Source organism: Morus notabilis, unplaced genomic scaffold (genome assembly GCF_000414095.1).
Source record: "Morus notabilis unplaced genomic scaffold, ASM41409v2 Scaffold39, whole genome shotgun sequence".
Lineage (NCBI taxonomy): Eukaryota > Viridiplantae > Streptophyta > Magnoliopsida > Rosales > Moraceae > Morus > Morus notabilis.
The window spans coordinates 457,127-469,412 of NW_010366566.1; the positions used below are offsets into that span (position 1 = coordinate 457,127).

Sequence of the window (12,286 nt, forward strand, 5' to 3'; positions counted from 1 at the left end):
AATTTAATATACATCATTAATTTATTCAATTGTGTTAATAATGTCTATTGAATGTTGATTTTGATTTTTATATAATTTTAACACAAACTAACTTAATAATTATAAATATTAAAAAAAAATTAGGCTATTCGGGCAGGTCGGGCGGCCTGGCCGGGTTCGGACAGCCAAATATAAGCACACAACCCGTTCAAGGGCATTTTCAGGCTCGGGCGGGCGGCCCGAATTTTTTGGGCTGGTTGGGCTCAGGTAAAAACTCAGTATTTTCAGGCGGTCGCGAGCGACCCGTCCAAAGTTCCAGCACTAACGAAGAACATGATGTTTTCTAGCTTATGCAGGCTTGCTAATTTTACAGCGATCGGTTGCTTTAGTCCTAATTTGATGAGATTATTTTTAGACTCCGTTGAAATAAACACATATTTTTTGGTTTATTCTTGTCAATTATAGTCTAGAGTTCTCTCTCTCTCTTTCCCCTGATCGAAGATTATTAAGGGGATGTTTGGTTCATAGATTCATAACCATGATTCAGAATCATTCTCATTTTACGTGTGTTTTTTGTGAGAAAAAATACTGTAATGAGTCACGAACCATAATTCGAATCATGACACAAATCCCCCCTTCAAACGTCCCAACTTATCATCCTCTATTGCCATGGAATGTTCGCATTCAGAGAGATTGAGTAAAACTTTTAATTTTTCTTTAATATATATATTAGAATATGAGTTGAAAATTTCACCACGTTTTATTGGAGAAGTCGCATGATGTTAGAAAGTCATATATATATATTTCTCGTTTAAAAGTTTGACTGTCGTTTAGAAGAAAACGACATTTTTTTCATCGTAGATTGGCTTTCCGTTTTGTTTTGACCAGCAAAACGCCCTAGCGTTAGGCAAAAAACGACATAGCGAGTGTAATGTAATATGTCGTTTGTGGAGTATCCTTTTCTTTTACTGTAAAAAGAACATATCGTTCCCCTCTGCCCAAAAAAAAAAGGACATCCTTTAGGTTTTCGTTTCTAGTGTCGTTTACTTTAACCAAACAACACCGTCTGTTTTTTAAATTTTGCTTTGTTCTAGCTAAAAACGACAAATGTCTGTCGTTTAGTATGAAAAGAACAACTTGACGTTTTAAAGTGGTTTGCGTGCTTTATCCACACGACATGCCGCATTTGATAATTTGCAACGTAGATATCGTGTTTATGAAGCTTTGCAGTTTATTTTATATTTGTCTCTGTTGAAAACGTTATTGTCGTCTGATGGAAAAACAACACGCTGTTATATAGTTTGTCGTTCCGTATTACGACATGCGGTATCTAAAAAGTTAGAGGTTCGCTTTTTCAAAATAGGTACAACGACACGTCCTTTATTTATATGGTTCCATCATTTGAGTTTAGAGTAAAAATCCGTGTTATGATTTAAATTATGGTTTGTGACTTATTATAATATTTTATTTCATAAAAAAAATACACATAAATTAAAAATAGTTCTGAATCATAATTCTGAACTCACGAACTAAACGTTCACTTAATCTTTCTGACTTTTTCCTATGAAACGGCATATCGTGCTTTATGCCCCGTTCACTTCACCGATTCGAGTTTAGAATTTGAGCTTTGCTACAGTAAAAAGCTCTCAGAAATAGTCACATCTAACTTTTTTGCTACAGTAAAAAGCTCTCACATAAAATCACATCTCAATTCGAATTACAAATTTGAATCAGCAAAGTGAACGGGCCCTAATTTTGGAATTTGTGTCGCTCAAGGCTAATTGACTTGTCGTTTAGTTTTAAGTGTTGAAAAAAAGTACGTGATTTTCACATCACAATGTCGTTAATTGAGAATTTACATGAGCGTTGTCACTAAGAATTTAAAGGCTCATTTCTTTCATATGTTCAAACTATAATAATTGATTCTGCTACAATTTTTTTTTCTTTTTTATAATTTAGATATACCTTCTAAATAGACCCTAAAACTCCTATTTTACTTACTAGAACTACATGTTTGTCGAATACCAGGCATGTAATTTTATCATGGAAAATTGTGTTGCCATGGGGAAATCAGGATTTTTGAAAACGTTGATTTGAGATGTTTCTTTTTGAAAACAATTAATGGACAAAAAAAAATTAGTTCTCAACTTTTTTTAAAGTGGACAAGCTGCCTAATATAGGGTGGTTTTTCTTTTTCGTAAAACGACATGTATATATTCTATCGATAAAACGACATCTTTATAGTCTTTGCCAGAAAACCGACATGTAGTTAAAGAGGTTGACATTGCTTAAATATGCGAATTGTACGTTAAGAACTGGATAATTCACTCCCTAATAACGGTGATGGATATCACTTTCTTATTAGGGAAATCATTGCTTAATATTAAGACCTCTTTGAACTTTGAACTTTGAACTGAAACGTACCAAAAGAGGACTAGATCTAGGAGTCTTTACATTCGTATTCCTACGTGGCGCTATTTGGTTGGCTACCGGATCTACTGCAGAGAAAAAGTAACAGCAACAAAACTCAAAGCATCGATTTTGGACTTGAAGTCTGAAATAGAAACAGTAAGAACTCGAGAAAATCTCTACAGAAATTCTCAATTTGATGCAAATCTAACAAAAATTATTGCGATTCGAAGCTTCCCTTCGAGATCGATATCTGCAAACATCACCCAGATATGGCTGGGTTAGAGGAATTAAGGAAGAAGCTGACGCCATTGTTTGATGCTGAGAAGGGATTCTCCACTGCCTCGACCTTGGACCCTTGCGATTCGTACACAGTAAGATTTGTTTCCGCTCTCAATTTTTGCAGATTTTTCTTCCGGAGGAAGAAATTTTGTTTTTGGTTCTGATTTGGTTGCGAAATTCGTTGCTTTTCTTCGGAAGCTATCGGACGGCGGAACCGTGAACTTGTTGAGCCGATCGTACGGCGTGTACAATATCAACGAGCTCGGATTGCAGAAGTGCACGTCCTCGGCGGCGGCCGACGAGAGCGAGAAGACGTACCGGTGCGCCTCGCGCGAGATGAGGATTTTCGGAGCGATCGGTAGCGGAGCCAGTAGCGTCGTTCAGAGAGCGATTCACATTCCGACGCATCGGATTTTGGCTCTCAAGAAGATTAATATCTTCGAGAAGGTATTTTGGATCTATACTTTCTTGTGGTTCAAATTTTCTCTGGGAATGGAAATGATGAATGTTGTGTGTTCGGCGTTGATTAGGAGAAAAGGCAACAGCTTTTGACTGAAATAAGGACGCTCTGCGAAGCGCCTTGTTACGAAGGTCTTGTGGAATTCCACGGTGCGTTTTATACGCCGGATTCTGGCCAAATTAGCATAGCGTTGGAGTATATGGATGGAGGATCTTTGGCTGATATCTTGAAGCTGAAGAAAAGAATACCTGAACCTGTTCTTTCCTCTATGTTTCAAAAGCTTCTTCATGTATGTAAATCACTTTAAATCGTTTCCAATAATTTGAGCAAGCACAATATCTTGCTTCTGTTTATTGTCGTTTCCTTTTTCAAATTATGTGTTTTTGGCAGGGATTGAGTTATTTGCATAGTGTTAGGCATTTAGTCCACAGAGATATAAAGCCGGCGAATTTGCTTGTGAATCTCAAGGGAGAGCCAAAAATAACGGATTTCGGAATTAGTGCTGGCTTAGAGAATTCAATGGCGATGGTAAGTGATTATTTGTTTATTGGTAAGAACAGTTTGTTTTGATTGAATTTTTGTTGCTTCATTTTGGAGCCGTAGTTTGGATTATTGCCTACTATTTCTCTGATCAGACTCTGTGTTTTTTGGCCAGTGTGCTACTTTTGTTGGAACTGTTACTTATATGTCGCCGGAGCGGATTAGGAACGATATTTATTCTTATCCAGCTGATATTTGGAGCCTTGGTCTTGCTCTATTTGAGTGTGGTACCGGAGAATTCCCATATACAGCTACTGAAGGGCCGGTTAATCTTATGTTGCAGGTACCATGCCAATATCTTAAAGCATTGTATAGCCCTTTATATTTATGTCTCCTATTTGAATTTTTTATCGATAAAAATGTTATTCCTGAATCATTTGTATGGTTAACAATTTTCCTTATTTTCCCTTATTTGTTTGTGTATTTATACTAATTGTCCTCAAATTCTTGTTTGTCATAAGGGGAAAAGGAAAAAAGAATGACTTTATATATATATATATATATATATAATTTCATATACAAATACAAAGAATGTTCGGGAAACTGCATTTAGCTGTCAAATTTTTAGAGGATTGCTTCCCTTATTCCTAATAATTATTCCTGTCTCTTGAGTCAGATATTGGACGATCCATCACCCTCACCTTCTAACAATTTTTCTCCGGAGTTCTGTTCATTTATTGAAGCCTGTTTGCAGAAGGATGCAGACGCTAGGCCAACAGCAGAGCAGGTGAGAAAAAAGATAACGAGCGACAGAAAATGATGGGTTCTGTGCTTAGGAGGGTAGGAACTTTAGAAGTAGAACTTCCATTGCCTCGTTTTGTCTCTTACAACTATAATGAAGATTGTATTGCATCTACTAGATGAAGGGGGAAAAACGAGCTGTAATAATAAATTACCAAATAGTTTATTAAAACTATCACGTCTATCATCAGAATTCAGAGATTACCTCAATGTTCCTTAACTGGTGTTTTTAATTGCAGCTACTCTCACACCCATTCATTACGAAGTATGAAAATGCTCAAGTAGACTTAGCAGCATTTGTAAGAAGCGTATTTGATCCAACACAAAGGATGAAGGACTTAGCTGATGTAAGCACATAACTCGCATCGACTCATTTTTACACAAAGAGAGTAATGCTGAAACACTGTAACTTGGTATTTGTTTTGCCTTGTTTTGTTTGGCAGATGCTTACAATTCATTATTACCTACTCTTTGATGGACCTGATGAGCTTTGGCAGCATACAAAAAAATTATACAATGAAGATTCAATTTTCAGGTACTACACAATTCAATGAAGTATGTTGTCTTCTTGACTCAAAATTATTTTTGGTAGTTCCTAAAAGAGAGTTCCAGTCACTTGACGCTGTCATTCCTCAGTCAATGGCAGTTTCACTCGGAGTAGCTTCTTGTGTCTCAAAAACATGGCAAGGGGACGTTAATCCCCAAATAAAAGAAGTTGAACTTAGATTTCCGAAAACACACTTGAAGAAGATTTGACCATTTTAAAATTTTCGTCTTAAATATCCACTTGAAGAGGTATTTTGGATACTTCCAAGTGTTTTGTCTATTATGAACTTCTCTATTATGTAGCTTCTCTGGAAAGCAATCAGTTGGTGGAAATGAAATCTTCATGACTCTCTCGAGCATACGAAGTACATTAGCTGGTGATTGGCCCCCTGAAAGACTTGTGCATGTTGTCGAAAAACTTCAATGCCGTGCTCATGGCCAGGATGGAGTTGCAATAAGGGTATCAGGTTCCTTCATTGTTGGAAATCAGTTCCTCATATGTGGAGAAGGCATACAACCAGAGGGCTTGCCAAGTTTTAAAGATCTCTCCATTGATCTTTCTGGTAAGAGAGTGGGAACTTTTCGTGAGCAGTTCATCATGGAGCCGAGCAGTGTTATTGGCTGCTATTTCATTTCGAAACAAGAGCTTTACATCATGAAGTAGTCGACTAACATCAATTCTCGTGAGGATGGTATGTTGCAACACTTCGTTCACACTTCACAGGCTTACATCCCTTGTAATTTAACCGTCTTTGGCATTGCCACTGCAATCTACGTCCTGTGAATGGTGCCCGAATGCTGGACACAGCCTGTGTGTGCTATTAGCTCCCAATGCAACAGAATCTACAAAAGCATGGAACAATAGGTTTTCTTTTTTCTTTTTTTTTTCCTCCTTTCCTCCTAATATGCTTGCTTCTAATTCTGTTTACTGGCTTCATTCACCTTTTTCTCTTTTTCCAGGACATTTCAGCCATGAATCCATGGAAAGCAAATTGTACATCTTCACTTGATACTTATTTCAGACTGTAATTCCAAAGTTGATACGCAGGTGGAGATGAAGTTCCAAACCACGCCAATTTCAGAGTCATCGTAAATTATTTACGAGTTTTGTTAATGTAAATTATAACAGTTGATGTGTTATAGTGCTACTAAATGGAGTTTCAATATAAATCTTTTCATATGACTTCATCGAGACCTCGTAAAGAGAATCCTTTCGACATCCTTATATTGTTCGTGTCAACGTTTATTTATCCACGTATGATTAGTTTTATCTTTTAAGCTGTTCAATGACCCAATCTAGAACAAAAACAAAGTCTACAAAGACCCCCCAAATTGTACGATGACAACGGCAGTTCGTACTACAAAATGTGATGAAATATACACTAATTCATGATGAATAAAGCAGATAGCCACACGTTAGCATTCAAAAAAGCATCTAGTATTTCAATTAACAATCCTCAATTGTAGCCCTGTACATCTCAAATATAAACCTGCATAAATAAAAAAGGACAATCAATAACGTTGCCACGTTGGAAAAAGAAATCACAATGAGGGAGTGAGAGCGAGCATTTACCATCACTAAAGAAGTTTGTACACTGCTTCTGAAAAATAGAGGGCAGCAGCAAGATTAGCGTCAAAAGAATGGGAAAAGTGCAAAGCTACTGAACAAAAGGGGCAACACTGGACATAAAGGGCACTATAGATTTCACATTAATTCCTAAGGGTCAGTACTAGAAAAATTTCCAAAAGGGGAATTAGCAGACGACTTTTTACATAGCTGCTAGAAAGTAATCACGGATTGTTTTCCTTTTTAGGGAGGAAGGGGGGTTCAAAACAGAAGATGGGCTCTTCAATGCAGTTTCTGGGGTTTTCTCGAAGGCTTCATTTAAGTCGGAATCTAAAGAAAATCTTTTCTCCTGGGCTTCAGGGGTACTGAGTTTTGGCATTGTGATTGGATTCACTGAGCAGGCCTCCTCATCTGATACATCTTCTGGTAATATACTGCTAGAATCCTTCCTTAGATGCTTCGGTTCTTTCATTAGAAGCTTTCTACATTCTTCACCTGGGATTGCCATTACTCTCCTTCGGACGGCAGATGGGCACCTCGTGTTTGAGCAGTAACTGCTCTGAGAGTTCCAAACGCGAACCTATTGCAGGAAGTTGGATTGGTATAAGGAAGAAAAGTTCCAATGCTGAATATTTACGGTCTATGATTATGTACGGCATTTCTGTTCCTTACCGTAAAATCGTCTGAAGAAGTTGTGATCTTCCCGTCCTCATAAAGACACCTATTAAAGTTCAGGAGAATAGAAATAGTAAAATCACTTGCCAGGGAACATAACAATCCAGCAACGTTGGTCTTAGAAAACAAGAAAGAAAAAAAAAATACCAATCAATTGCTGTAACTTCGCCTTCGTGGTTTTTTAATTTGATAGGATCTTCATGCGGCTTGTTCACCTGGCTTGGCAAGCTCAATATGTCAAACTCCAATTGGCACCAAACATGGAGAGAAAAGGGAAATAACTGCAGAAATTTACCTTCCAAATATAGGCATTTCCATCACTAGAACCACTGAGTATGTGGGCAGCATCCGGACTGATAGATGACTACAATTGCACAATTGAAATGAAGTTAGCTAAGTTCGGGAACAATCTATTTCATTGACAAGCTGGGCTATAGGGTTTAAATAGCAATCCTCACCTTTACAAAAAATGATTCTATTCTGCATCCGGAGAAAGATTTCACAGGACCTTTTTCAAGCTGAAGTAGATTATACAAATAGATTCTGGCCAAAAAAAAATGTTAAAAAGAAAAATGTAAGTTGCAGGGTTCAGATTACTTTTTAATAATAATTCTCAAGTCTATTTGCAGTGCATGGTAACTGTTCAAAACAAATTTTGTTTTTCAAGCTCGAAACCGTAGTGATTTACAAGAGGAGGTCATGTGCCAAACTCTAGTGGCTACGATTATCAGATAATTTTCTTCAAAAATAATTGAGTCAATTTGTGTGGATAAAACATAATAATTAGAGCGGCAATTACCTATTGTCCATGCACGAGGCTGAAATAAACACCCCATTAGAATCTTGAGACAAGCTAGATATACCATGCAATCTTCTTTCCTGAAATGAAAGGGATTGGTGTTGTCAAAAAGTAATTATGTCAATCACCTTCGTTTATGGATCAACGACTAATGTAGCCCCAGCATACTTTTAGAAAATGATACTAACCTTCTCATTTGAGTCCTGATGAGGGTGTGCCTGTGTGACTGCGTTCTTCACGTTTCTCGTATCCCAGAACTTAACAATGCTGAAAATAAGGGACCACAAACTAAGAGATTAATTAAACTGTACTCTAATGTTTAAAAGTGATAAGCGTTGCAATCTGGAAATTTAACATCTAATGTGCATGTATCATGTCAATTTCTAATATACCTATCCACGGCTCCTGCTGTAGCAATAGAAATCCCATCTTTGAGATAAAGAACCGATGTGATGCTCATGGAAGCCGTCTGAGAAAAGGTCTAAATTTCAGTGGAGGGTGTAAATTGTGAAATGGATTTGAGAGGAGAGACTATTATTAGAAACAAACCTTGCCACGCCTTACACGCTTTGCTTGAAGGGAAAGATGAGCTCCCTTGACAAGAGCAATTGACCTGAAATAGAATTTTAAATTTTAAAACAATGATATTTATCATATCTGGTAATTCAACTAAGTTTCGCATCATACTTGATACATAGTTCGCCACGCCTACTTATTGAGCTTGAATTACATCTCATATCCCAAAGAGCAAAAGAGCCATCCCTTGACCCAGAGACAACAATCTCTGTTGAATAATAAAAGACACAAATGAGTAAGATAATAATTTCACATATATCACGAAGTAATTGATCAGATTGGAAATGTAAACCTACCCGGATCAGTTGGATGTGGATACATGGATTTTACACTTCCTGTGTGCCCCATCAGCATGGCAATACATTTCTTTTCTTGAACATCCCACACCTTCATCTATAAAAAGGCAAAACAAATACATAAATCAGCTAAGAAGATGAATTAGGTGTAATACGAACAGAAATTTACGTAAAACGAAAATTTAAAATAAAAAATTATAATTTGATCACATACAGTTCTGGCGACGAACAGAAATTTACGTAAAACGAAAACTTAAAATAAAAAATTATAATTTGATCACATACAGTTTGATCGCCAGAAGCTGTCAGAATTTGGGTGTCTCCCTGTAGAATGAGTTTAAATTGAAGAAACAAACATCAAACACGGCATTTCATTCAATCACAAAAATCAAGATAAAGAGTTATAGCCTGAGCAAGAGAAAAAAAAAATCCATCAATTACCTTGACCCAACACACATCAAACACAGCATTATTATGAGAAGTCCATTCGCAAACCCTAGCTTTTTCTGCGATTCAGTGCAAATATCAATCAATAAGCTTGGAAAAGCAACGAAAATCAAAAGTCCAGAATTCAATTGCAACCGAAACCCTGAAATAAAAGGAACCTGCATTTTCCTGGTGCGATGAGGAAGATGAGAACTGTCGACGCGTATCAAACAAGCTCACGTACCCGTCCTCGTCGGAAACGGCAAGGATGTGCGAACTTTTACTGCTCTGCAAAAAGAACGAGATTCGACATTACAGTAACAAATCGACCTAAAAATGACTAAAGTTCACATTTTGCCGATATACAAACCTTGCCGAACGAAATCGCCAGCGGCGGAGTCACATCGCCGTCGTGTCCCACCGCCACGGCACCAATTTCTCGGAAATCTGAGGTCGCATCGCCGATAAACGGTCGCTTTCGAACTGAAACAAATTCACTCGCAGCCGTTAAATACAGTACAAATGCAGAGGAGAGAGGAATATATATATATAGAGAGAGAGCGAGAGAGCGAGAGAGAGAGGTACCTCTGAATCCGTTGAGCTCTCGTGATCTGATGTCTTTGAAAAACGATTGGGGTTTTGAGATCTCCATTGGAGAGAGAGAGAGGGAGATGGGTGGAAAAAGGAAGAAGAAAACAGGAATGGTGGATGTGAGATAACATTTTGGGGGGTTTTTGTTTCGGGGTTGGCGCGAGGGAAGTCTTGGTTTCGTTGGCGGGAACTTAATTTTTATGTTGTTTTTTCAATTCTTGGAAGCTTGGCGGACACCACTCTGGACTGGCGGCACACGTTAAGAACAGAGGAACCAAAAAAACGACAATAGCTAATTTGAGAATGTTAAAAACGACAATAGCTAATAAACGACACGGCGTTGTGTCCAGACGACAACCAATGTGAAACGACTATAAAAATAAACAGCCCGAAAACAATGAAACAAAAAATCTTAAAAACACAAAAATTAAGAAAAAATAACTATTTATTGCGTGCATTGTGTGATGACAGTAGTTTTTTTATAAAAATAAAAATAAAAAAAAAATCGGATGACAGTAAATACTGGTAGGTGGTATGGTTTTTCAAAATTTGTAAATATCCATTTAAACCAATATCATTCTTAGATAATCAATTAATTGCGGACTCGACAGGATTTTGGTTCTTATATGTGAAATGGAAAACGTATTAAATAGTAAATTATGAAACTAAATTAAGTAAATAATAAATTTTAAAACTATTATATTTTTCTACGTAAATTTTATTTTACAATTGATAAAAATATTTTTTCACCTAAATAAAGATTTTTACTATGTAATATTTTACTAATTTTAAATAAACAAGTAAACTGTTGTTTATTTTAAATAGTTTCAAAATCTACTATTTATTTAATTTAGTTTCAAAAATCTTTTATTTACAATTTTCTGTTTAGAAAATTGAAAAAAAATAAGGCTTATATTAAACATATGTTAATAAATAACTAATTTACCAATGCATAAAAAATAATAGACCTTTATATGTTTTGAATGTTTTATTTTTTAATTTTACCCATTTTCTTTTTCTTTTTTTCCCTTTTTCCTAATTCTTCATCATAACACAATTTATATTTTTTCATAAATCATAGATTTACAAGTAAATCTATGTTATTCGTAAATCCTTAATTTCCACTAATAACACAAGTTATGTTCTGTTGTAAATCCCAAATTTACACAATAAAATCATAACTTTACTAATATAAGTTAAAACATTTTTCATTTTGCTTGTAAATCTAGAATTTATCGTTCAGTAAATTTAGAATTTACCATCAATATATGGATTGCGTTATTTGTAAATCATGGATTTACTATATATTCTAACACAACTTTACTAATATAAGATAACCGTTGTTTAATTATACTTGTAAATCTAGAGGGTAAATTCAATATTTACGAGTAAAACACGTATTGTTATTCATAAATCTTGGATTTACACTAAGATTTACTATCAAAACACAATATCTGTTTTTTTTGTAGATTCTGATTTATATGGTAAATTCATAACTCTACTAATATAAGATAAACATTTTATAGTTTCTCCTCATAAATATAAGATTTACTGTACTGTAAATTCAAGATTTACCATCAAAACACAGGTTATGTAATTTGTAAATTATAAATTTACAATGTAAATTTATGATTTACCATTACAATACAACTTTCTTAATATAAGATAAACATTTTTTTGTGATGCTCGTAAATCTATGACTCACCATACTTTAAATCCAAGATTTACGAACAGAACACGTATTGTGTTCTTCGTAAATCTTAGATTCCGTCATAAGATCATTTTTGCTCCTCCGTAAAGCATGGTTTTGCATGATAAATTCTAAATTTACCGTCAAAACACATATTATAAATCCTAGATATATGATGTAGAGAGCGAAGAGATAAAAAGAACGTGGAGAGAGAGTCAAAATAAAATTTAAGATTTTATTTTTTAATTAAAGGTATTTTTAAAATTTTAATTTAGCGTAAATTTAAATTTACACCCATTAAACTATTACTAACTAATTATAAATCTTAGCCTATTTATTTTTATTGACGTTTTAATCATACTATGTCCTGTCCCATGTTATTATCTCAAATCAACAGTTGTATGAATCTGTATCCTTATTATTTAAAAAAAAATGAAGGGCATAGACAGCAATGAATTTAAGTACAACTTAGTGGGAGTTACCGCCTCCACTCAAATTCTTTTTAAAAAAAAATATTACCTTTAAAAATTTTAAAATTTTACACTTAACCTCTCATTAAAATAATATATGCTCATACTAAAATAAATATATTTTCTTATATACCCCTACTAAAATAATTTATTAAAAAAAATTTAATATACGTATAGTGAAAGACTGATTCTGTCACTAGGCATAGGATTAGGAGTAGTGCACAGCTTTGTGCGCTTTT

At 35.2% G+C, this 12,286-nt stretch overlaps 2 protein-coding genes across 2 annotated transcripts; one reads left to right on the plus strand and one right to left on the minus strand.

Moving 5' to 3' along the window:
• Window positions 1–2,486: 2,486 nt before the first annotated feature.
• On the plus strand, window positions 2,487–6,192 carry LOC21403449 (mitogen-activated protein kinase kinase 3). Its single transcript, XM_010110518.2, has 10 exons — window positions 2,487–2,762; window positions 2,869–3,117; window positions 3,201–3,419; window positions 3,521–3,658; window positions 3,786–3,953; window positions 4,287–4,397; window positions 4,651–4,758; window positions 4,855–4,946; window positions 5,261–5,822; window positions 5,918–6,192. The coding sequence occupies exons 1-9, from the start codon at window positions 2,661–2,663 to the stop codon at window positions 5,619–5,621; spliced, it is 1,548 nt and encodes a 515-aa protein (XP_010108820.1). The 5' UTR covers window positions 2,487–2,660; the 3' UTR covers window positions 5,622–5,822; window positions 5,918–6,192.
• Window positions 6,193–6,314: 122 nt separating this feature from the next.
• On the minus strand, window positions 6,315–9,948 carry LOC21403450 (denticleless protein homolog). Its single transcript, XM_010110519.2, has 17 exons — window positions 9,882–9,948; window positions 9,667–9,779; window positions 9,476–9,584; window positions 9,312–9,376; window positions 9,156–9,194; window positions 8,871–8,967; window positions 8,686–8,782; window positions 8,548–8,611; window positions 8,391–8,467; window positions 8,187–8,265; window positions 7,999–8,078; window positions 7,658–7,742; window positions 7,495–7,563; window positions 7,347–7,414; window positions 7,197–7,245; window positions 6,531–7,104; window positions 6,315–6,447 (listed from the first exon to the last, which is right to left on the minus strand). The coding sequence occupies exons 1-16, from the start codon at window positions 9,946–9,948 to the stop codon at window positions 6,727–6,729; spliced, it is 1,536 nt and encodes a 511-aa protein (XP_010108821.1). The 3' UTR covers window positions 6,315–6,447; window positions 6,531–6,726.
• Window positions 9,949–12,286: the final 2,338 nt, after the last annotated feature.